At 43.5% G+C, this 24,342-nt stretch overlaps 1 protein-coding gene across 1 annotated transcript in view; it reads right to left on the bottom strand.

Annotated features, from left to right (window-relative positions):
- SCUBE1 (signal peptide, CUB domain and EGF like domain containing 1) overlaps positions 1–24,342 on the bottom strand; it is a 60,448-nt gene that overhangs the window by 13,602 nt on the left and 22,504 nt on the right. Inside the window, exons 5-9 of the mRNA XM_053462232.1 lie at positions 15,937–16,062; positions 14,465–14,581; positions 10,900–10,989; positions 4,425–4,541; positions 998–1,120 (exon numbers count right to left, since the gene is read on the bottom strand). Of these exons, the coding sequence (XP_053318207.1) occupies positions 998–1,120; positions 4,425–4,541; positions 10,900–10,989; positions 14,465–14,581; positions 15,937–16,062 (573 nt within the window). The remainder of the gene's footprint in view (positions 1–997; positions 1,121–4,424; positions 4,542–10,899; positions 10,990–14,464; positions 14,582–15,936; positions 16,063–24,342) is intronic.

Below are 24,342 nucleotides of genomic sequence, written 5' to 3'. Positions count from 1 at the left end.
CAGAAAAACCACTTTTTGCTCCAAAATTCATATTTCTTTTTTTTTTCTCACATCTCTCAAAAATGATCTATAAATAAAAACACTGAAAAAATTCCACCGGTTGCAGACGGACCCTCCGTACGAGGAGGCGACCCCCGCGCCTCCCCTCATTAATCATTCGTCCCGGTCGTCGGCCCCTAATGACTCCGAGCCGGCACTTCACCCCGTTGAACGCCCGCTGGGCCGTGGAAGAAGTTGGCCGCGATTGCGCCGAGGCGTTTTTTGGGAAGAACAGCGATTTACAATCCGATTCCTAATTTGGGCAAAAAGCGTTATTAATAACCGCCGTGCCAATTTCACAGATTCTAGCCTTTTTTTTGGCCCGAGCCGCCCCTGGTTTTTCGGAGAGGTTTGCACGATGATGGCGCGACGGGACAACAACTCGACCGCTGCTGCGTACATCCTAACAGTCCCGGTTTTGGGAGGACAGTCCTGATTTTCTCGGGATTTGTTCCCAGGTAGCCGCCCCAATGTCTCTGGTTGGAGGGATCCTCTGATCTCGCCTGAGATGGAGACCTCGATAGAGATCCAGGCTGTTGCCAGACAGACTTCCGCCGCAGCTCCTGCTTTGCCCGGTGGCTATTCATTTCTGGAGCAGGCCCCACCCACTTCTGGGGCAGGCCACACCCCCAGACACAGGTGGGGTTAAGTAACCCTGTATCAGAATCCCATTGGTCAGCCCAAGCAGGAAGTTGTAATCTGCTTCCTGTTCTCTCCCCGCGTTGTTTTAGCGGACGGCGCAGGAGCCTCTAGCACTAGAGATTGTTTCCAGCCGCGCAGGTCCCTCCGTAACGCTATTATCACAGATACCTCAGGGCGACGGGCAGCAAGATGACAGCTCCCGCATACAGCACGGGGGGGGTTAACAAAGGGGGATTTATATTCATAAAAATATGAAAAAAAATCACCATTAATAAGGGGGATATTCGGAAAATGTGGCCGCGGGGGTGTCGCTCACCTTGGCAGGTGCGCTCGTCGGTCAGTAACTTGTACCCTTTCTGGCAGCTGCACTCGAAGCTCCCGACGGTGTTCCGGCAGAAATGATCGCAGCCCCCGTTGTTTGCTAAACACTCGTCGATATCTGAAAGACAAAGAGTGCGGATACAGAGAGACTTTCAGTAAACGACGCCGAACATGCGCGCCGCTCGTACCCTCACACACACACACACGGCGGGAGCAAATGCATAGATTCAGGGTAAAAAAATATATATATATACACATATATATAATATAAATATAATGTATAATAAAAATATACTGGTAATTTATATTATATTTATATTATATTTATATAATATAAATTGCCGGTATATTTGTATTACCGTATATATATATATATATATACACACACACCGGCAATTTATATTCTACACTACTGCTTTTTATAGGTAAAATTATACATTTTTCCCCCAAATGTTTTCTCTTGTTTAATATTTTTTTTTTTGCTACATCATGGTTTATCGGTATACTTGTCCAGGGAGAAAAAAATACCTAATTTAAATCAATTAAACTAAATGAGATGGGGGGGGGATTACACTTCAAAAAGCGCCAAAAACCCCTTTAGTTTAAGGGGTTAACTTTTTTATTTTTATTATAAAATTATTATAATTTTTTTTAAGTTTTAAGAAGTTTTCCAGAAACAACAGATTACATAAAAAGGGAAGCTGCTTCTGCACCCGCGCTGCGGAATCTGCTGGCGCTATAGAAATAAACGTATTGGTTCTTTCCCACGCGTGTTAGCCCGGTACTCGCAGGCAGGAACATGCGCGCTCCGCTGCCTTCTTTGGGAGGAGAAAGTGTTTTTCTGTTGTTTTTTTCCCACAGGATCAGACAATAATCGTCTCGGTGAAAGCTGAATCTTTTCTCGCAGGAACAGGTGTGCGGAGAATACACAGCGGCCCACAATGGGGCTTGTTTTTTTCGGGAGAGAAAGGCCCCAGCGGACACCCACCTCCTGCTAGGTTCCCTTCTTATCTCTGCCATTCCCTTGTCTTTAGATAAGCCGGGTTATCTGTCACCCTGCGGATCAAAGAGCCCACCGTGTACCCCGGAGGGGGGCCGCGATCAATCTACAGAGAATACAGCAGCGGACAGCTCCGTGAGGATCAATCACCGGCTGATACAATGTATCCCCCCGCAGCGCTCATTCATTCGTCTTTAAATAAAAAGCTCAAGAAAAGTATAACTGTCTTTACGTTAGGAAGTTTTACTTTACGGAGAGAGTGGAACAGCCTCCCAGCAGAAGTGGTAGAGGGTAATACAGTGAGGGGATTAAACATGCATGGGATAGACATACGGCTCCTGAATCTAAGACGAGACCAACGACTGATTAAGGTTCGAGTCGTTACAGCAGGAGAAACGGGCGACTAGACGGGGGCCGGATGGGGGCCGATCTGCTGGCAGGTTCCATGTTTCTATCAGCAAACATTTGCTCATTTCCTGGCAGTGAACAGGTTAAACATAACAATAATTGACATTTTAATTTCTAGGTGGATGTGCGGATATTTTACATCCCCGCGGCTTGAAATGTACTCAGCGCCGCGCGTCTCCTTTCTGCCCCCGAACGCAGCGGCCGACAAACAGCCAGAAATCAGCAGCTCCCGCAATAAATTCCCCTCCGCGTCGTCTCACGCTGGGCGAAGCCGCAGCTTCCTGCCGTTTATTTAAAGCAACGCTTGGGACAGAATCAACAAATCGCACTTTAATTAACGCGGCGCTTCCAGAACCCACGGATATTACGGGCAGAAAACCCCAAATCCTGGATTTTCAAGCCTGGTGGCCAAAGGTTCATAAAAACCCTGGAGCCAGAAATCCTGCAACCCGGGGAGAGACCCCCCTCAGAGGGACGCGAAATAAAGGGGGCCGCAGCGGGGATTTAAATAGATCTGTTATACAGAACATAAAGCCCCATGGAAGAGCCCCCCCCCGCGCTGTATACAGTAATTAACCCCCAGCGCTATATACAGTAATATAACCCCCCAGCACTGTATACAGTAATATAACCCCCCAGCGCTGTATACAGTAATATAACCCCCCAGCGCTGTATACAGTAATATACCCCCCAGCGCTGTATACAGTAATATAACCCCCCAGCGCTGTATACAGTAATATAACCCCCCAGCGCTGTATACAGTAATATAACCCCCCAGCGCTGTATACAGTAATATAACCCCCCAGCGCTGTATACAGTAATATAACCCCCCAGCGCTGTATACAGTAATATAACCCCCCAGCGCTGTATACAGTAATATAACCCCCAGCGCTGTATGCAGTAATATACCCCCCAGCACTGTATACAGTAATATAACCCCCCAGTGCTGTATACAGTAATATAACCCCCCAGCGCTGTATACAGTAATAACCCCCAGCGCTGTATACAGTAACATAACCCCCAGCGCTGTATACAGTAATATAACCCCCAGCGCTGTATACAGTAATATAACCCCCAGCGCTGTATACAGTAATATAACCCCCAGCGCTGTATACAGTAATATAACCCCCCAGCGCTGTATGCAGTAATATACCCCCCAGCGCTGTATGCAGTAATATACCCCCAGCACTGTATACAGTAATATAACCCCCAGCGCTGTATACAGTAATATAACCCCCAGCGCTGTATACAGTAATATAACCCCCAGCGCTGTATACAATAATATAACCCCCAGCACTGTATACAGTCATATAACCCCCAGCGCTGTATACAGTCATATAACCCCCAGCGCTGTATACAGTAATATAACCCCCAGCACTGTATACAGTAATATAACCCCCAGCGCTGTATACAGTAATATAACCCCCAGCGCTGTATACAGTAAAATAACCCCCCAGCGCTGTATACAGTAATATAACCCCCAGCGCTGTATACAGTAATATAACCCCCAGCACTGTATACAGTAATATAACCCCCAGCGCTGTATACAGTAATATAACCCCCAGCGCTGTATACAGTAAAATAACCCCCCAGCGCTGTATACAGTAATATAACCCCCAACACTGTATACAGTAATATAACCCCCAGCGCTGTATACAGTAATACCCCCCAGCGCTGTATACAGTAATATAACCCCCAACACTGTATACAGTAATATAACCCCCAGCGCTGTATACAGTAATACCCCCCAGCGCTGTATACAGTAATATAACCCCCAGCGCTGTATACAGTAATATAACCCCCAGCGCTGTATACAGTAATATAACCCCCAGTGCTGTATACAGTAATATGACCCCCCAGCGCTGTATACAGTAATATAACCCCCAGCACTGTATACAGTATAACCCCCCAGCGCTGTATACAGTAATATAACCCCCAGCGCTGTATACAGTAATACACACCGGACATGCAGATCACACGCCATCACACTCATCATTCATCACTAGCGGCTAACCTTTGCACGTCTTCCCATCCGGCTGAAGCGTGAATCCCACCGGACAGCTGCAGCGGACCCCCGTCGCCGTGTCTTTGCAGGTGCGGTCGCAGCCTCCATTGTTCACGGCGCACGTTTCTGAGAACCGCAGGGGGAAAATGGAAAAGAATGAAAATCAACGTCACGAAAAGGTGAGCTTCACCAACACACAACGGCAACACAACAGAAACATCGTACAAGTAACCGCAACGGGGAAAAATAACTAAAAATAAATAAAATAATGATAAAAACGCACCAATCAGCAACCCCCGCCCAACCGCATTACATTTTTCTTTAAAAATACTTTAAATGTTACGTGGCTTCCTTGGTCTGTGTTTCTTTTGTCGCTTATGTACAATACGTGCCCCCCCCAACGCCATTACCCCAATAAACCTGTCCCAAAACACAAACTGAGATGAGGTTTCCGACCGCATTCACCCCGCGGACGGCTGATGGAGCCTGAGGAGGGCGATGAGAAGATCTCTCAGCCCGGAAGAACCCGCGGAGCAACCCAGACATCAGAGCAGCCGTTTAGTCGATCGGCCAACCGTGCAGCGCCAACGAGAACGCTGGTCCTGAGTGACTTCGTGGCTGTTTTCTGTGGGCTCCGCTCGCGTTGCGGTCTTCGATGTGGTCTTGCAGGCCGCCATGTTTTGCGTGGCCGGGGCAGAGGAGATGATGAGTTACTCCCATGGGGACAACAAACGATCGCTGGCCGCGTCCAGAACCAAGAAGACAATCAGAACGGACTAAAAACCCTCGTTAAGACACCGAGTTCCCCAAAGGATATAAAGAGGACTCAAAAGCACTTAAACAATCCAAAAAATAATGGGATTTGGAACCGAGATGGTTTTTGTTGCAAAACAAAGTAACAAACAAAGGAGATACCTCTCCCTCTCTCTCTCTCCCTCTCTCTCTCTCTCTCGCGCTCGCTTTTATGTGTATTCTACGAGGGGGCTCTCAGGAACATCGAGAAGGAGCCTTATGTTTCCTAAAGAGACCCGAAAACCGCACTCGTCCAGACCCACTGAAGGACCACAGCAAGGATCCAGAGCCGGGGTCGTGATCGTTTTTAGGACTATTCTTGGTGGTGTTGAACTCCAGGCCCCGAGGGCCGCAGACAGACCAGGAGTTAAGTAAATCTCTGCTTTGATCGCAAGCAACTTAATCCGTTCCACATCCACTTTTATTGAGAAGCATGTGCTTAAACTGGGATATCCAGAAAATCTGGCCTGGTCATGGCCCTTGAGGGTCAAACTCTATAATCAAAGCAACCCAGGGGCCAGGAGCCTCCTACCAGAGATCAACTAATCAGAGGTTTCGGCCAACGTGGCCCTTGATTTTCAACGATGAGGATTCTAAAAAGAGCAGACCAAGCAAAAAATCAAAAAATATTAACTTTTTTATACCCTATTACACCGTTTATAGCGAATAATAAAACGCACGGCCGTCGGCCGTCAGGAAGGTGGATCCACATCGGCCCAACGTGTGAATTTTCGAGCGGCTTTCATCTCCTGCCCGTGCCGGTTCATAGACTGTTTAACGACCCGTTCCGAAGACAGACCGCGCTCCGCCGAGGGGTTAAATAAACCCCCAAATTATTTAGCAGCTAAGATTATATAACGATAAAATATAAAAACCTCAAGGTCCTCAACTCCCAAAACGCATCGGCTTTCAAAAAAGAAAATTTCACCAAAAAAAGAAAAAACTAAAGCATTTAAATGTCAAAAATAATAATAAATATTTTCCCTTTTTTTTTTAAATTAATTTTTTTTTTTTGCCCAGTCGCTGGAAACGGGGTCACCGCTGAGCTTTAGAAAAGTTTCTCGTTAAATTGTGTAAATAGAAGGGGGTAGAAAGGACCGCAATATTTTTTGTGACAATTCACATAACAACAAAAAAGAGAACAAAGCTGCGATTCCACGCAAACTCGCGCTGATCCCGCCGCCGCCGGCAGAACAAAAATCATTGCTCAGAGCGTCTGACGGGCCGCTCGGGGGTTACTGTAAGTTCCCTGCGTGCCGAGGGCCGACGAGCTCCTTTTAATCCTTTTCAGCGCTTAATGGAACAAAAGCTAAAGATGAAAACGTCTGAGAGGAGAGTAAACAAGGATCGCGATTCACCTGCGCGGAAAACGCCAGGAATAAAAACACGGAGCCCGAACGGCAGGCGATGTTTGAACAGAAAAACAAAAGGAGGAACAGAACGTCGATTCGTTTCATGATTCAGAGGCTGCAGGGTAGCCTCGAACTCTGCCGCAAGGTAGCCTCGAACTCTGCTACGGCTCCCCCCACTTGGTGTTTTTTGTGTACCGGGGGGGGGGGGATGCCGGATCCTTTCCGAAGCTTTCCACAATCCACTATGGGGTTGTGATTAAAAACATACATAATCCATCAAAAAAAAAAAAATTAAAAAAAGATTCTAGGGTGTGAAGTTACCAGGTAGATGGACAGAACGTTCTTACTTGCTGTTCCATGTTAGGACTTCGCGTCAGAATTACTCTTTATTAATACAGACCGAAAACATGGGCAAAAAAGTAAAAAAATGCCAAAATGTGGCAGTTTAAAATATCCCGTCCCCCAGCGCTGTATACAGTAATAACCCCCCCGCGCGCTGTATGCAGTAATATAACCCCCAGCGCTGTATACAGTAATATAACCCCCCAGCGCTGTATACAGTAATATAACCCCCAGCGCTGTATACAGTAATATAACCCCCAGCGCTGTATACAGTAATATAACCCCCAGCGCTGTATACAGTAATATAACCCCCAGCGCTGTATACAGTAATATAACCCCCCAGCACTGTATACAGTAATATAACCCCTCCAGCGCTGTATACAGTAATATAACCCCCAGCGCTGTATACAGTAATATAACCCCCCAGCGCTGTATACAGTAATATAACCCCCCAGCGCTGTATACAGTAATATAACCTCCAGCGCTGTATACAGTAATATAACCCCCAGCGCTGTATACAGTAATATAACCCCCAGCGCTGTATACAGTAATATAACCCCCCCAACGCTGTATACAGTAATATAACCCCCAACACTGTATACAGTAATATAACCCCCAGCACTGTATACAGTAATATAACCCCCCAGCACTGTATACAGTAATATAACCCCCAGCGCTGTATACAGTAATAACCCCCAGCGCTGTATACAGTAATATAACCCCCAGCGCTATATACAGTAATATAACCCCCAGCGCTGTATACAGTAATATAACCCCCCAGCGCTGTATACAGTAATATAACCCCCAGCACTGTATACAGTAATAACCCCCCCGCGCGCTGTATGCAGTAATATAACCCCCAGCACTGTATACAGTAATATAACCCCCAGCACTGTATACAGTAATAACCCCCAGCGCTGTATACAGTAATATAACCCCCAGCGCTGTATACAGTAATATAACCCCCCAGCACTGTATACAGTAATATAACCCCCAGCGCTGTATACAGTAATATAACCCCCAGCGCTGTATACAGTAATATAACCCCCCCAGCGCTGTATACAGTAATAACCCCCAGCGCTGTATACAGTAATATAACTCCCAGCGCTGTATACAGTAATATAACTCCCAGCACTGTATACAGTAATATAACCCCCAGCGCTGTATACAGTAATATAACCCCCCCAGCGCTGTATACAGTAATAACCCCCAGCGCTGTATACAGTAATATAACCCCAAGCGCTGTATACAGTAATATAACCCCCAGCACTGTATACAGTAATATAACCCCCAGCGCTGTATACAGTAATATAACCCCCCCAGCGCTGTATACAGTAATATAACCCCCAGTGCTGTATACAGTAATAACCCCCAGCGCTGTATACAGTAATATAACCCCCAGCGCTGTATACAGTAATATAACCCCCCAGCACTGTATACAGTAATATAACCCCCCAGCCCTGTATACAGTAATATAACCCCAGCGCTGTATACAGTAATATAACCCCCAGCGCTGTATACAGTAATATAACCCCCAGCGCTGTATACAGTAATATAACCCCCAACGCTGTATACAGTAATATAACCCCCAGCACTGTATACAGTAATATAACCCCCAGCGCTGTATACAGTAATATAACCCCCCAGCGCTGTATACAGTAATATAACCCCCAGCGCTGTATACAATAATATAACCCCCAGCACTGTATACAGTAATATAACCCCCAGCGCTGTATACAGTAATATAACCGCCCAGCACTGTATGCAGTAATATAACCCCCAGCGCTGTATACAGTAATATAACCCCCCAGCGCTGTATACAGTAATAACCTCTTATCTGGAGCCGCCGTTGCTGTCGGTCATGTGATATTTTGGGTGACTCCCGGCTCAAACACCGCACTGAGCTGATGCTTTATGGCGATGCCAATGAAGTCCCTTCCTCCATAGACTTTCATTAGTCATACAGTCCAGCTGGGTGATTAAGACTGAGTCATTCTATTGCCCCCACAGTCAGTATGATAAGGAGTCGCGGTGTTTAGTAGATCGGGGGTCAGATAACAGAGCGAGAATCATACAAATGGCTGATATGCAGCTGCCTGAAAACTTTATATTATGGGGGGGGGAGATTTGGGAAGATAAATAAGTTGTTTTGTGTGGATGGATTGGTAGGGAAGCAGAGTGCGGAATTTCTACGTCGCGAAGCCTGCAGATGGTTGGGGGCCCCGCGTCCGCCGAGCGTCCCAGTAAAGATTCCCCTCTATGGTTCATTTGACAGCTGGGGGCCCTTGGCCAAAACAAGCAAAATCCTTATGTTTTCAGTGGGGCCCCAAAATTCCTAAAACCAAAGCTTCAAGGAGAAATAATAATTAAAAAAAAAAATACAATAACAACCCGTCCTGCGATTCCGAGCGAGGTGCAGAGGGCAGGGAGCCGCAGCGAGCGATCAGGCGGGAGCACGGGGCCGATATCCCGGCATTACCAGCTTTTATTTGTTCTAATGGAGACCAGATGCCCGCCAGGGCCGTATAAACGGGGATGTCGGCTTCGTGACCTCTGAGAAAGAGCCGGGGCGGCCGCACGAGGCCATCGGCAACTTGGTCGCAAATAAAGGAATGCGGGGTTAAGGCCGTCGGTCGCGATTATTCATTTTTGGGGGGCGGTTTAAAACTCTTATCCAATGAGAAAATAAGGCAGATATGATACGAATCGGACGTTGGTGACCATGGCAACAGTTTGCTTGGATAGGGATGCCGATCGGCGTGAGGTTGGCTGAGTGTCATGGGCTTTGCAGTTTAATATCCTATGGGCATTCCTAGGAGGTACAGACAGGGAAAGGGGCTCCTGGGGGCCCAAACCGCGCAGAACCCCAAAGCCCCCCCCCCACGGCCCACCGGCCGTTTAAACGCTAAATGTTTGAACATAGCAGGAATGGAGAAAACTTTTCGCCAAAAGCAGCAGAAAAATGTGGTGATTTCCATCATTTCAGCAACTTTAACAACGCGCCTGGTGATGAGCGTAACCTCCGGGGCGGAAAAACCTCCACTTCTCCTCAAAAAGTTAGTCACAACAGCGAGAAAAAGTACGAAAGTTATCGTTTAGAGGCAGAATAGTTCATTTTAGTTTTCCTTTACGCAAAAACACTAAAAACAATCTTTTTTTCCTTCTACTTCAATATTTCTATTGAGCTTTAAGACAAAAGCCCATAAACCCCCCAAAACAGCTTATTTTTTTTTAATGTTAACCCCCAGGGCAGCGACTCACAGGAAGACCCCGTCTCTGTTCTCCGCGGGGTAATTCATCGTATTTGTGATGTCACCGGTTCCGACAAGGTTCTGCCCCCCCGTGACCGGATCTCCTCGAGGATATTCCACCAACGGCTCGTTGCGCCCACAAGACCACAGACCACGGGCCGTACGCTTAACCTTCGACATGGCGACGGCAAGCAAGACGGAACGGCCCAAGAACGACCGGGAACATAAGCCAACCCGGACCGGAGATTCCTCGGCCCTCGGGCACTGTGGGCATCCGACCAACGATCTGACCAAGTGCTGCGGCGGAAGCCATCTTGGCCCCCGTGTGAATATCACCAAAAATAACCCAAAACTGTATCCAGGAACCAGGCGCACTTGGCCCGGGGTAAAAAGATTTGAATTACCCATTCATTAATAATTATTTAACTTGATTTCAAGTCGAAAGTCAACTATTATTTTAAAGTTCTAATGTTTTTTTATTTTATTTTGGGGTTTTTTATGCCCCCCCCCCCCCGGGATGCGGCGAAGGCTGTCGAGGGAAAGGTTTAGGTTTTAACATTAAAAAAAACCCTTAAGATTGTAAAAAAATAAATGAAAAGAAAAAGAAAAACCGAAGAACGACTTGAAAAGATCTTTGGACCCGACAGGAATTATCTCCGGTGCACATTCGACACACACACAAGGAACATAAAACGACACTTTTACGACACACTCCGGGAAACACGGAAAAGTGAAGAAAATGTTTACCCATAAGGAGGCGCCGTTTCACACGCTTGTCCACATCAGCTAATGACGTGGAATTGTACTCAGAACTCTCAATTGCAGCCTCATCCTTTTCTAAAACACAAAGTAAAGGACAAACATGGAGCATTTGGTTAATCAAAAGCCCAAAAAAACCTCTACCGCCTGTCACACAGCTCCCTGCGCACGCACAACCGAAGCCCACCCCCGGGGAGCCCCCCGAAATCCTCCGCCGAGGAGGGTGTTAATCCCGAAGTAAACCCCCAAAAGTAGGAATGATTAGCGGCCGAGGAGTAAAGGCGTTAAACTCTTAACACACACGCCGGTTAGTGCGAGAACGCGCAAGAACGGGTCGTCGGCAAAAAAAAGAGAGCCGTCGGAGGGGGGGGGTGACCGGCAGCGGCCACGTAGAGGGAGACAGAGCCGGTGATGGGTGGTTATTAGACAATTCCGAGAGAACATAACGGAAACGTACAGCGGGCACACGGAACATGCAAATAAACAGAAATATTACATTATAGAGGAAAAAAATCAATAAAAAGGAGGAAAGGAGATGACTCGGGCAGTGCTGGTTGCCTGCTTGTCTATGGAATGTGTTTAAAAAGTTGACATTTAGATGTCGCAAAAAAATAACAGATTCTAATAAAATCGGTCAACATGCAGTGAAGCAAGAAAAAGCCCAGCGAGGGGAGACGTGAAGGGCAGCGGGGGGAGGGGTATAAAGAGCGAGGAGGAGGCTACCACAGCAAGGGTTAATAATACACAAAGAGGTTCGGAAAGGAGATTAAAGGAGAAGTATCACTCCCGTCATTTATTTCACCCCGGGGGGGGGGCAGTGTCGGTTCACATACAAACCTCGGGGGTCTCTCTGCCAAAGCACCTCCCGTGCATAGCGAGCGAGGTAGCTCTGCTTCTTATTGGCTGGGAGGACGGCACAGGGCACAAAGCGGCCAATAGGAAGTTACCAATCACTGACGCATCATAAGAGCGGGGCAGAGGGACAGAATTTTGGAGGATGGGATTTAATAAGCGGCTGAAAGGGACAGTAACCCTTAAATATCTATTAAAGAGCTATTTTTGGAGATATTATATATATTTTTTCCTTTTTTGCTCTGGAATTCCGTGTTTAGCATCTTCCCATCGATGCGTTTATGGGCAGCTAGAGGCGAAAGCCAAAAGACGTTAAATCCGCATCTAAACGTCTTTATGTATAAATGAAGTCATCGCCGTCCTTTAACCCCCGGGGCGGGAGACGGACCGCTATTCCGATTATTTAAAAAGCTTCATTTTTAGGCGATACTTCGGCTTTAAAAAAATTTAAAAAAAGGAAGCAAATGAAGAATCTTTGAGTTATTGGCTCTCCAAGCAAAGCCGGGACAAACAAAAAAAAATAAAAACAGTAAAAAAAAAAGAAGAAAAAGGAAGAGAAAAGGCATTGTTAGAGGGGGGAGGGTGCAGGGAACGGCTCTGCTTTATAATATAGATCTGACATGCAGCGAACGAAATAAAAGAGGGAATCAGTCAGGCAAACAGACAACGCATTAGAGATGATTGAACGAGGATTACAGGTATGTTGCGGGCTTGCATTGATGCGACACGCAACACGCAAGCTGGCAAGGCGCAGGACGCGGGGAAGGAAGGCTATCTCCGGCCGCACTACATGATGAAGAAGAAGACATTTGACAAGTTCTAGATGAGATCAGGCTGCAAACGAGGTTCTTTCTTTTTTATATATATACACATACATATATATATAAAATCAGCAAAAAAATATTTTCGTAAACATCTTATTTTTATATATATATATGTTTTTTTTGTTTTGTTTTGTTTCAGACAAGACAGGCAATCAGAGACCATCACCAGAAAGCAAGGTAAATCAGAATGAAGGGGATACACACAAAAAAATAATTAAAAATGACTGCGGAAATTCTCTCATTTTGGGAAGGAAAGAGTTAAAAATTGTCTTACAGAAATATACACACAAAAAAAACACAATGCGAGCGGATAAACAGGTTGCAACAATGTATCCAACGCAACAATGTAACGGAATTCTACTACACAAACCAACAATTATTTACACGACAAATCAAACGATATAAGAATTTGAAATTTAAGAATTATTGATTAGGAAACAGCAACTGAATTGAGAAATTAATTTGGAATAAAAAAAAAAACGGACCCAACGTACACATAAGAAAAATAAACAACGTAAAAAACGGTAATAAATGACATTCCTGAGTGTTTCCCATATAGAATGTTTGTTTCGCATTAAGGAATAATTAAAAGAAATAAAAGGATTTTAAAATAATTGATTTTTTTATTAAAATAGATTCTTAATTAATGAAAAGAATTTAAAGGATAAATTGAGTTTCGTTTCATTAATCAGGGAGACGAGGTTATTCTGGGTAATAATCCGATGTACGATTTATAAGGTTGGTCCTCAAACACGCGACATACGGGAAAATAATTCTCGTGGAGGTCGTGCCCTACGTTTTTATGAATATGTTGGCCGAAATCTTTCGTGGCTTGGGATAAAAATGTGAATATTTCAGGGCCTTTCAGAGACACAAAACTCCTGGGGATTCTGGACGCATCAAGAAAACATTTTAGACACAATTTATAAAATCAGACAATAAAAAAAAAATCCAACCCGGGGAGCAACTTGGCCTTCCCGGGAGATCAAGGACAGCGCCGGTCGCCGACCAAACAGGCACCAGGCAGGAAGGCTCTTAGTTGCCCCCAAACACACCATGGCTTTTATCTTTTTATCCATTTAGAACGTCAGAGCAGGCATAGAACGCCGGCGCTCGTTTCCCACGCATGGTGGAGGCTTCCACCGCAGCCCCGTGCGTTCCACTTAGTGCCCGACTCTCCTGGCACCAACACTGACCCTGATCAACAACTCCGAGTTTATTTTGGACCAACTTATACCGTTAACCCTAAAATCACCAAACACGCAAGCTCTTTATCCATGAAAAAATACTCTGGAGATCTGTTATTAGTATTTTGGGCCACAGGAGAGGGGAGCGCCCAATGAGAGCCATAATTAAAGGGCCAATGATGCCCGTATATAAATGATATATACAGTCTTATGGCCACATACAGGGGGTGGGAATTATTAAACATCTCTGATTTTACTTTTGATAAAGTCCTGAAGTTTTGCTGCCGAAAGAAAAAAAAAAAAAAAAAAATCGACACGTCTGAATTTGCAGCTGTATTCTGATTGGCCAATCAATCAATCAGAAGCCAGTCGAAACTCAAGTCGGTCGCCGACCAGGAAACGGAATGGGAAGATATCAGCTATAAAATGCCAATTCCTGAGCAGAAAATGGAAAATAGAAACTTTATATCAATTATCTTTGCTCATTTTTTAAAATTTATTTCTATTTTATAGAATACACAGGTTTCTAAACGTTAAGCCAAAGTAACTGGAGGTTTTTGTTAATTTTCTCTCTCTTTGCAAGACGATTGATCTAGAATGACGTATCGCGAAGGTGCAACCTTATGAACTCATTGAACATGCGCGGCATACGTGGCCAAATCTCTTAGAAAACGTATGGCTTCCACTTACCGATGCAGGTTCTACCGTCTGAGTGCAGCGCGTACTTCTGGTGACAGTCGCAGACGGGGCCTGTATCCGTGTCATTGCACATATGTTGACATCCACCATTCCCATAATTGCAGGTTACTAGTTAGGCCAAAAAAACACCCCACATGTGAAAAACAAACATATATGACCCAGAGAAATTAGGGTTTTTTTCTCTTTGGAACAAATATCATGAAATTGGTCTCAGGCGGGCGGTCTTTCTGCAGGCGGTGCCAACGTCCGCAGCGGTCAAGGATTTAAGAAAATTAGACAAATGCGGCAGCTGCAGTTTAACGCAGATAAATGTAAAATAATGCACTTGGGATGTAAAAAATCCAAAAGCAGGAGATTATATATATATATGTGTGCTTAAAGGTAAGCAGGCGATGGAACAAAGGGGCGGAATAAACAAACAGAGTGCCGGGCATATAGCGAGAGGCTTTAGTTATAGGAAGAGGAAGGCGGTTCTGCTACTTTACAGATCTCTGGTTAGATCTCAACCATCTAGAAGCTTATTGACATCTTAGAGAGAGAGTTCAGTGGAGGCGAATAAGATTGGGAATGGTTTACAGGATAAAACGATCAAGAAAAACAGAGGTCTCAATGTCTGGCTTGGGGGAAAGAGAGAGAGAGAGATAGGATGGGGAGAGATAAAGAGGGAATAGGGGAGAGAGAGAGAGAGAGAGAGAGAGGGGAGAGAGAGAGAGAGAGAGAGGGGATGGGGAGAGATAAAGAGGGGATGGGGAGAGATAGAGAGAGAGAGGATGGGTCGAGAGATAGAGAGGGGATGGGGGAGAGAGAGAGAGAGAGAGAGAGAGAGGGGATGGGGAGAGATAGAGAGAGAGGGGATGGGGGAGAGATAGAGAGGATGGGGGAAAGATAAAGAGGGGATGGGGGAGAGAGAGAGAGAGAGAGAGAGGGGGGGGATGGGGAGAGATAAAGAGGGGATGGGGAGAGATAGAGAGAGAGGGGATGGGGGAGAGATAGAGAGAGAGGGGATGGGGGAGAGATAGAGAGAGAGGGGATGGGGGAGAGATAGAGAGGATGGGGGAAAGATAAAGAGGGGATGGGGGAGAGAGAGAGAGAGAGAGAGAGGGGATGGGGAGAGATAAAGAGGGGATGGGGAGAGATAGAGAGAGGGGATGGGGGAGAGATAGAGGGGATGGGGGAGAGATAGAGAGAGAGGGGATGGGGGAGAGAGAGAGGGGATGGGGAGAGATAGAGAGGGGATGGGGGAGAGATAGAGAGAGAGGGGATGGGGAGAGATAGAGAGGGGATGGGGGAGAGATAGAGAGAGAGGGGATGGGGGGAGAGAGAGAGAGAGGGGATGGGGAGAGATAGAGAGGTGGAGATAGAGAAAGGGGGATGGGGGAGAGAGAGAGGGGATGGGGAGAGATAGAGAGAGAGAAAAATTGATACATTTAAAAATCGATCTTTATCGGAAAAACACCACCTACATGTACAGTCGCGTTGGTTCTTTGCGAGTTCGAAGCCCGGCCGACACTCGCAGGCCACGCCGACCTTGGACGTCTCGCGGCAGATATGGGCACAGCCGTGGTCTTTGTTCATACAGTTCATCCCTTCTGGAAAAAAGCGAGTGTAATTAACTGAAAAGGTGTAATTTACAGAAAAAAAGATAAACCTTTTTTATTATTTTATTTTTTTAATTTAATTTTTTTTTTTTACAACAAATCGTAACGCAAAATACATAGAAGTCGTACTCCTGAATATGATGTCATAGGTTCTTCGTACTCCTTTTACTCAAATACTGATCACACGGTCCGAATAAATTGCTAAATCCTTGGTGACTACTATCCCTATTATCCTTTATTTACAAGCCGCACTGCTGTCCAATACACCCACTGCCTTCACAGAGATGCAAATACTCCGCTGGGGAGGAAGAGCAACCCGCGAGGGGCATTTAAAGCGCCGCAGCATGGTCATGTGACCTGCTAGTCGACATCATTGAGAAACGGCACTTCCCATTTTTGTTAACACTTAAAAAAAAAAAAATGATAATAATTTCACCCGTTTAAAAAAAATGAATAAAGCGGAGAACGGTAAAGCCAAATTTATAACGCAACATAGAACCCAAAATAGCATCACCTGCTGTGATGTCATCAATAACTGTTACCTCGTTCCTACTTTTTACCAGGAACACTTAAATTGTCATGTGACACAACGCGAAGGAACGCAGAATATTTTTTTTCTCTTGCTATCTGTTATTCGATTACTTCGATGTATTTTTGACATTAAATCCAGCCCATTATCTCCGGCTAAACGGGAAAACGGAGTCCTTGCGGCTGGATGCGATTATAAATCATTATTTTATATTATATTAAAGCCGGACTCTCACCTGGGGGAAAAAACCCTGCAAATGTGATTTCCTGGAGTCCTGCGCCAGTCGTAAAGCAAGTTACAAAGTATTTTGAAAGCAGCCAATCCAGAAGAGGAAGGCAGACGGTACAGACGTTTTAACCAATAGAAACGCGTCATCGGAACATATTACACAACATAAATAATAATAATAATAATAAATAAAAATAATCTTACAAAAAATATTTGTCGAAGAATTAACTGACCCCTACTTAAGCCATCCCCGGCCTTCCTGCAACTAGCCACACCCCTTGTAGGGTTAGACCCACCCTTATTCATATTAGCTCTGCCTCCTTGTGAAGCCACTCCCTCAGAAGAGGAAGCGCTTCAGGGAGCCAAAGGTGATGAAGGAAATCGTCCTCCCCTCTCTAAAAAAAGAGATTTTCCACTGAAAAAAAAAAAAAAAAAAACCAACAGTCATACTAAAATGAGAGGTTTTGGTAAAAATGAGAGGTTTGGCGTCTGTTCTTCCATCCATCCGCCCAACAGCCTTCTTCAAGTCTAAGTTTTTGTAAAAATTCTTTTGTTTCCAAATTATTTTTAATGCTATTTAAGGGAAAATGTTGGGGTTCCCTAAAGCGTTGGATTCCCAGCGATCCTTCTGTTGGTGTCCCCAAGAACGAGGGAAGGGCCTCCCAACGTCAGCTCTACCATCGGGGACGGACATCTTGACCAAGTCCCCGTAATCCACCTGAAGACCCCTCTCACTGGAAGCTTCCATCTTCAAGGCCTCGATCCTCCAAACCACATCCATTCCCGATGACCATCAAGTTCTCCAATACAACCCAAATCACCAACGCCCCCAAAAAAATACGCCAGTCCCGCCGCGTGCCGTCCCAAGACGATCAACAAGACTCTTTCCTGTTACAAAATAACAACAATCATCCCTGATGTGAAACGTTCGGAGTTCTCCTGCGTTCCGTTTCCAAGCATCGCGCGGGACGGCTTCACGCTGCGCCGATTAACTCCCATCCTAGAAACTTTGTAATCAGCTCGACAGTTTTATCAGAGTCACGTTGGACGGGGAGCGGGCCAGCGCACGTCTCTGAACCAAAACCGCCTCGTCGGGAGGCTTCCATCCCATCACCGACAAACCCCGCACGCCATGTGTGTTTACGAGTGCGGCGGACGATCCGATAAACACAAATCCTTACTCGCCAGGCAGACTTCCTGTCTTATGAAAGCGGGACGTTTTGGTTTATACTCGGGACGCGGCCAAATGTATCCAAAAGTAAACATTCCGGGCTCTCGAAAAGAAAGAAAGAAAGAAAATCCATCTCGTCGTTTAATATTTACATACTTATTTATTTTTAAACTGTAACTTTTATGCAGATTAACGTTCCATATTCCACAAAAATAAAAATCCACCTATGATATATATATATTTAATATCACTATAAATTATTTTACTTACTAAAATAAAAAAAAAATAATAATTTAATGCAGAATAAAATTTCATCAGCCAGGTTTAAAAAAAAAGACCTAATATTTTTTCTGGTAACCCTAAATAACATATTATATATATATTGATTTTTTTATTTATTTTTATTTATTTATTTTTATTAACACTGGTAAAAAAGAATAGATTTTTTTTTTTTCTACAAGAAATGTTTTTTTTTGTACAGAATAAAGCAAGGAAGGGGTATAAATTATTTGGCGGCCGTGTTCTAGAACTCCGCGCATGCTTCTGTCACAACGGAACTCAGCAGCCCAGATAAATGAATTTTACAGATTACACGGATATATTGGAGAAAATCATCAAAGCCAAAGATATGGCAAAAAAAAACTATATAAAAAAGATAATTAAGAAATAAATTCTATAAAAAATACTGATGAAATGTGAAACTGATACAAAGCCAAACTTTAATTCTATTCCACAGAAATACAAATAAAGAGCTCAAAAACATTTTATTTTTTGTGGGTTTTTAAAAAAAAAAAAAAAAATGTACAGAGAAAGATTAAAAGTCGATGATAAGGAAGATCTCGTTTCCGACCTGAGAACTTTATCCGAGGTCAAGGATGAACCCAATGGCGGGTATTTCATCGACGTGGGGGAGGCGGGACGAACGTAAAGAGTTACCCCTCGCACACCCTATCCCCCGGCACCTTAAGGGTTAAAGGGGCAATTTCTCTGCTCCTCCGTTTGCCATTTTCTTGGCCTCGCCGGGTAAATTATTATTATTATTTTTTTTTTTCATTGTTCAATGGCTACTCGGAAAACAATTTCTAAGCTCAACAGTCGTGGCGCCAAATTGCATTTATTGCGTTTACACAAAATAAACTCAAACCGTTGCGCTTTCTCCAGCACCTTTTATCGCGGGGCGTTTTCCAAACACGCATTTTCCACTTGGCAAATTTCTCACCGCGCCGAGACTTTGTTCCCTCTCCAGAACTCCTGAGCCATGAGCAGCCTGGCTAGCGCGGAACAGGCTGGGCTGACCACCGCCTAACCCCTGGCTCAGCGGATTTACGGATAAATAACGCCAAAAAAAGATTTAATAAATAATAAAGTGCTACATATTCGCTACGGAGAGGCAATTTGAGGTTATTTGGTGTCCCATAGACTTTATATACTAATGGTGCAGCCAATCAGGACATGGAGACCAGGGTCATGCCGGTAACTATTACGGGATTGGAAGGGTTCTAGGCTGGTTGAAGGGTTCTAGGCTGGTTGAAGGGTTCTAGGCTGGTTGAAGGGTTTTTTTGTTCTCATACTCGGTAGTGTTCAGATAAATGAGATTTAAGAAGAGCCTGCAGACCCAGAGCTTCTACACCAGGGAGAAAGATCTCTCACCGGGGGTTACGGGGATAAAACGAGGGGATATTGCCCTTTCCGATCCGCCACAAACAGTCCGCCGATGAGATTCGGCTTTATCCAGGTTATGCTCCTCATATATTATTATAGAATGGGTTTTTAAAGGAAAGCGACCAAAATCTGCACGCGCAACCAGATCTCACATTGTAACATTCCATTTATGGGAAAACAAACATCTACGATGATGTCATAAATGGCGGAAACAATAATATTGGTGGCCTCCCCAAACACTGACATTTATCGGAGATTAAAAGCTTCTTCTTCTGTGATTAGAACAGGAAGTGATGTCACCGCGCAGTAACATTGCGTGGCGTAGATGACAATGCGTTCCAAAAGTAGGAGGTGTTCCAGCTCTATGACATCGCTCCCACCTCAATCTACCCCTCCACCAATACACTGGTGGGGAATTTTTTTTTTTAATCTACGATGTTCTGAAATTCAAAAATGTATCATTTTACAAAAAAATGAAAATAAACCCCCCCTTAAAGCCACAAAATTATATTTTCTGTTAAAAAAAGAATGTTTTTTTTTAATAAAGGTGAACACTAATTCTATACACAGTCAGCTATGGAAACTTACATTTTTTTTAATGTACTTTGTATATTTCTTAAAGAAGGTATGCAATCTGTTTCTTTTACCAGAAAAAAAAAAAAATAAAATAAAAAAAAAAGCAGAGTCTCGAGACTATAAGCAATTTTAAAAATGACCCCATAAACCTTTCAAATTTTCGCTAATCTATTTACTCCGAACAGGAACGCAAAAAGCCACAATTAACATGTGCATCCAATTTCCGTAATCTCGCTCCGTGGCCTCGCTCTGGAGAACGAGGAAACGACTCTGACAGCTCTGACAGAACCCGGAAAGGAGGACAGCGGAAAACATACACAAAAAAACTGAAAAAAAGCCTAAAAGAGGGGTTTTTAACATGTTTTCTCTAAAATGTTTAGCTGTAACCCCCGATACCGCAGCGCAGCGGCCCGGATCTCTGCCGTCGGGGTCCGGGGGGGGGGAGGCTTTTTAAATCCCTTTTTTCTATTGGATGAGAACTATGGGGGGTTTACCGGTTTTCCGGGTACGGCGAAGCCAAAGCCTGGAAGATGCTGCTAAACGAATCGCGTAATTTGCATTTCATGCGATTTGAGTCCAGGAAGCTTCGTAATCCCCCCCCCCCGAAAAAAAAATCTAATTTCTGAATCTGGTCTGGGAGTCTGGATATCGTCCGGCGACAAGAAGCGTATCGTTCGGAGACCTTTCTGAGCCCGAAACGTGTCTTACAAGCATTTATTTACAAAAACTACAACGCATTGCATACAAACAGAAAGGAATAACCAAAAAAAAGCGGAAAAGACATAAAAATGCGTGCATCAAATCGATAAAAACGCTTTGGAAACTTTCAGCTGAAATTGGTGGCAGAGCCAGCATTTTGTGATCGGTTTCCTATCTGGAAGTTCTCTCCCTTCTTCTCCGCTGACAAAGGCTGCCTGAACCAATCAGCAGCAATCAGCAACCTAGCAATAGGGGAGAGATGACTAAATGGGGAGGAATAATCATGCAGACCCAGGAAGTTAAGACGGCCGCTGCCCCGGTATAGATACATATATAATGAAAACTGAAAACTATGACATGGGTGTATTTAGTGAACTTTCAAATATCTCCAAATATATGATTTTTTATGATAAAAAGCTGAAAATATTAATTTATAATATAACACAAAAAGTGACATTCCGAAAGAATTTCAATTCATTTTAATTCACTTCACAAGCCTATGAGAGCCTCGGCACCAAGGTCACATAAAGGTTGTTTTTTTAAACTTCAAGAGTTTCCAGTATTGGTTGAAAAAGAAAAAAAAAAAAAAAAAAAAAAAAAAAAACTTCAAACTCTACAGGAAAAAAAAAAGGAAATTCTTAAAGTTAAAAGGAAAATTCAGCTCAATTTAACGAGACTTATTTATTAACTAAAAAAGTTAACTATAAACCCCCCCCTTTTTTTTTTTTTTTTTTTTTTTTTACAATGGTTGCTGCCTAATTAACTTCTGACGGGTCTATAAATTAGATGAGTAAATAGAGCATCTGTTGTATTTTAACAGCCTGGCTTTAATTTGCTCAGCGCAAGAAAACCGTTTCACCGAGAGCATTTCAGCCAATTTCAGCCAATTGCTTTCTCAATGTACAGATTTTTGCAATTACTGCAAAATTCTTAAAAAAAAAAAAAAAAAAAAAAAAAAGAAATAAAGAAAAAAAAAGAAAAAAAGAGGTGAAATATAGCAAAATCCAATTAAACCGACGGCCTTTTCTTAAACGAGCCCGACTCACGAGCAAGAGGTTTCTTCACTAAGCCGCCTACAATACAGAACATTTAAACAAAACAAAAAACATCGGGATGAAATAAACATTTCTCAATCCTGTTTGTTTTTTTTTTGTTTGTTTTATATAAATTGCAGAGCTGTAGCAATTTTGTGTTTCTCCGTGATAAGAAGCTTTTTACATTTTTTTTTTTTAATATTTAAAATATTTTTTACAATATTTATTATTTTATTTCTCATAAATGTGCAAAAATATTTTTTTTTTTAATAAATTTAGATACAGTTTGGCCCTGGTGAAACCACTGCTGAAAGTAGTTTGTTTTTTTAACAATTTATTTTTTTATTTTTCTTATTATTTTTTTATTTTTATAGTTTTTATAAGAAAAGGTGATAATTATGGAGGAATATAAGATAAAGAATGTAACTTTGGAACACGGTATTTGGAATATGGCAGAGGAAATTTTGCCAGATTATTTTCTCCTATAAAAAAGTGACTTTACAGGGGGAAAAAAAAATAAAAATAACTGGCAATTCCAAATGAAATGGAACCAGGTTTTATTTGCTGCTGTTTAGCAATGGAAAAACTGGACTTTCAATTTTTCATAAATGTTACTTTTCTATTATCTCCAAAAATTTAGGTTATTAGAAAAATCAATGGGGGTATTAAGACTTCATCATCACCAGACTACGAGCTTCAGCGGCCAAACAGATCGTCATGATCAAAAATCACCATCGGTACCTCAGCCACTGGAAATATCCACGTGCGCCACCAAAAAATACATAAATAAATAAATAAATAAAAACAAGACAACAGGATTTCAAAAACCATGAAAACCGTGAAGATTTATACCCGTGGCCTCCGTTCAAACGCAAGCCACGGAAGATCCCGCCACGAAAATCTATAAAAACCCAGCTGTAAACCACCAAATAACGACGGCAATCTTAAGATTAGTGCCGCTTCCTCCTTGGTTACAAACGGCTTTTCCGAAGCATGCGCCGGACGCCGGCTGAAGCCCCCTTTCAGATGTTTATTTGTATTCCTCCACATTACCGTCAAATACTTTGTTTCAACCTTTGTGAAAACTTTAAAAAAAAAAAACAACAACAACAATTTATACAGAGTAAAATATATTTATTTTTATGTAATATTCAGGATTTGTTATCTTCTATAATATTGGGAGTTTTGCAGTAAATTCTAAGTCTCCCTATTTACATTTCACGAGGAACAGACTTCTGTGACTACTCTCTCAGGACCCGCAGGCAGGAATAAAGTAAATCTATCGTCTGAACTCCGAAGAGACTGCGATTGAGATGAAGACCAAGCAGGTAACAGACGGGGAGGGAAACGGGGCGGAATCAGCTCCTTAAATAATAAGAGGAACCTCACCTCCTCGACACCAAATCTCCTCCCTCCTAAATGTTACGAAACCTCTATGATTTTATCCCACGTTACAGGATATTATAGCACAACGGAAAATAAAAACTATATAAAACCTGAAGGTTAGAATAATAAGCGGTGCGATGAGAATTCCCTATCTGTATAATCACGCTACGTCTTACACCTTTATCAAACCCTTCTATCCGGAGGAAAAAATATTACAGTGCCACGAAACAATATATTCTAATCCCTCTGCAGTGCGCTGTATACAGTAACAACCCCCCCAGCGCTGTATACAGTAATATAACCCCCCAGCGCTGTATACAGTAATATAACCCCCAGCGCTGTATACAGTAATATAACCCCCAGCGCTGTATACAGTAATATAACCCCCAGTGCTGTATACAGTAATATAACCCCCAGCGCTGTATACAGTAATATAACCCCCAGCGCTGTATACAGTAATATAACCCCCAGCGCTGTATACAGTAATATAACCCCCAGCGCTGTATACAGTAATATAACCCCCCAGCGCTGTATACAGTAATATAACCCCCAGCACTGTATACAGTAATATAACCCCCAGCGCTGTATACAGTAATATAACCCCCAGCGCTGTATACAGTAATATAACCCCCCAGCGCTGTATACAGTAATATAACCCCTAGCGCTGTATACAGTAATATAACCCCCCCAGCGCTGTATACAGTAATATAACCCCCCCAGCGCTGTATACAGTAATATAACCCCCCCAGCGCTGTATACAGTAATATAACCCCCCCAGCGCTGTATACAGTAATATAACCCCCCAGCGCTGTATACAGTAATATAACCCCCCAGCGCTGTATACAGTAATATAACCCCCAGCGCTGTATGCAGTAATATAACCCCCCAGCGCTGTATACAGTAATATATCCCCCATTGCTTTATGGCGATGCTAATGAAGTCCGTTCCTCCATAGACTTTCATTAGTCAGAGAGTCTGGCTGGGTG

Source organism: Spea bombifrons, chromosome 4 (genome assembly GCF_027358695.1).
Source record: "Spea bombifrons isolate aSpeBom1 chromosome 4, aSpeBom1.2.pri, whole genome shotgun sequence".
Lineage (NCBI taxonomy): Eukaryota > Metazoa > Chordata > Amphibia > Anura > Pelobatidae > Spea > Spea bombifrons.
The sequence above is the reverse complement of the archived record's forward strand: the minus strand, read 5'-3'. Positions and strand labels throughout refer to the sequence as shown.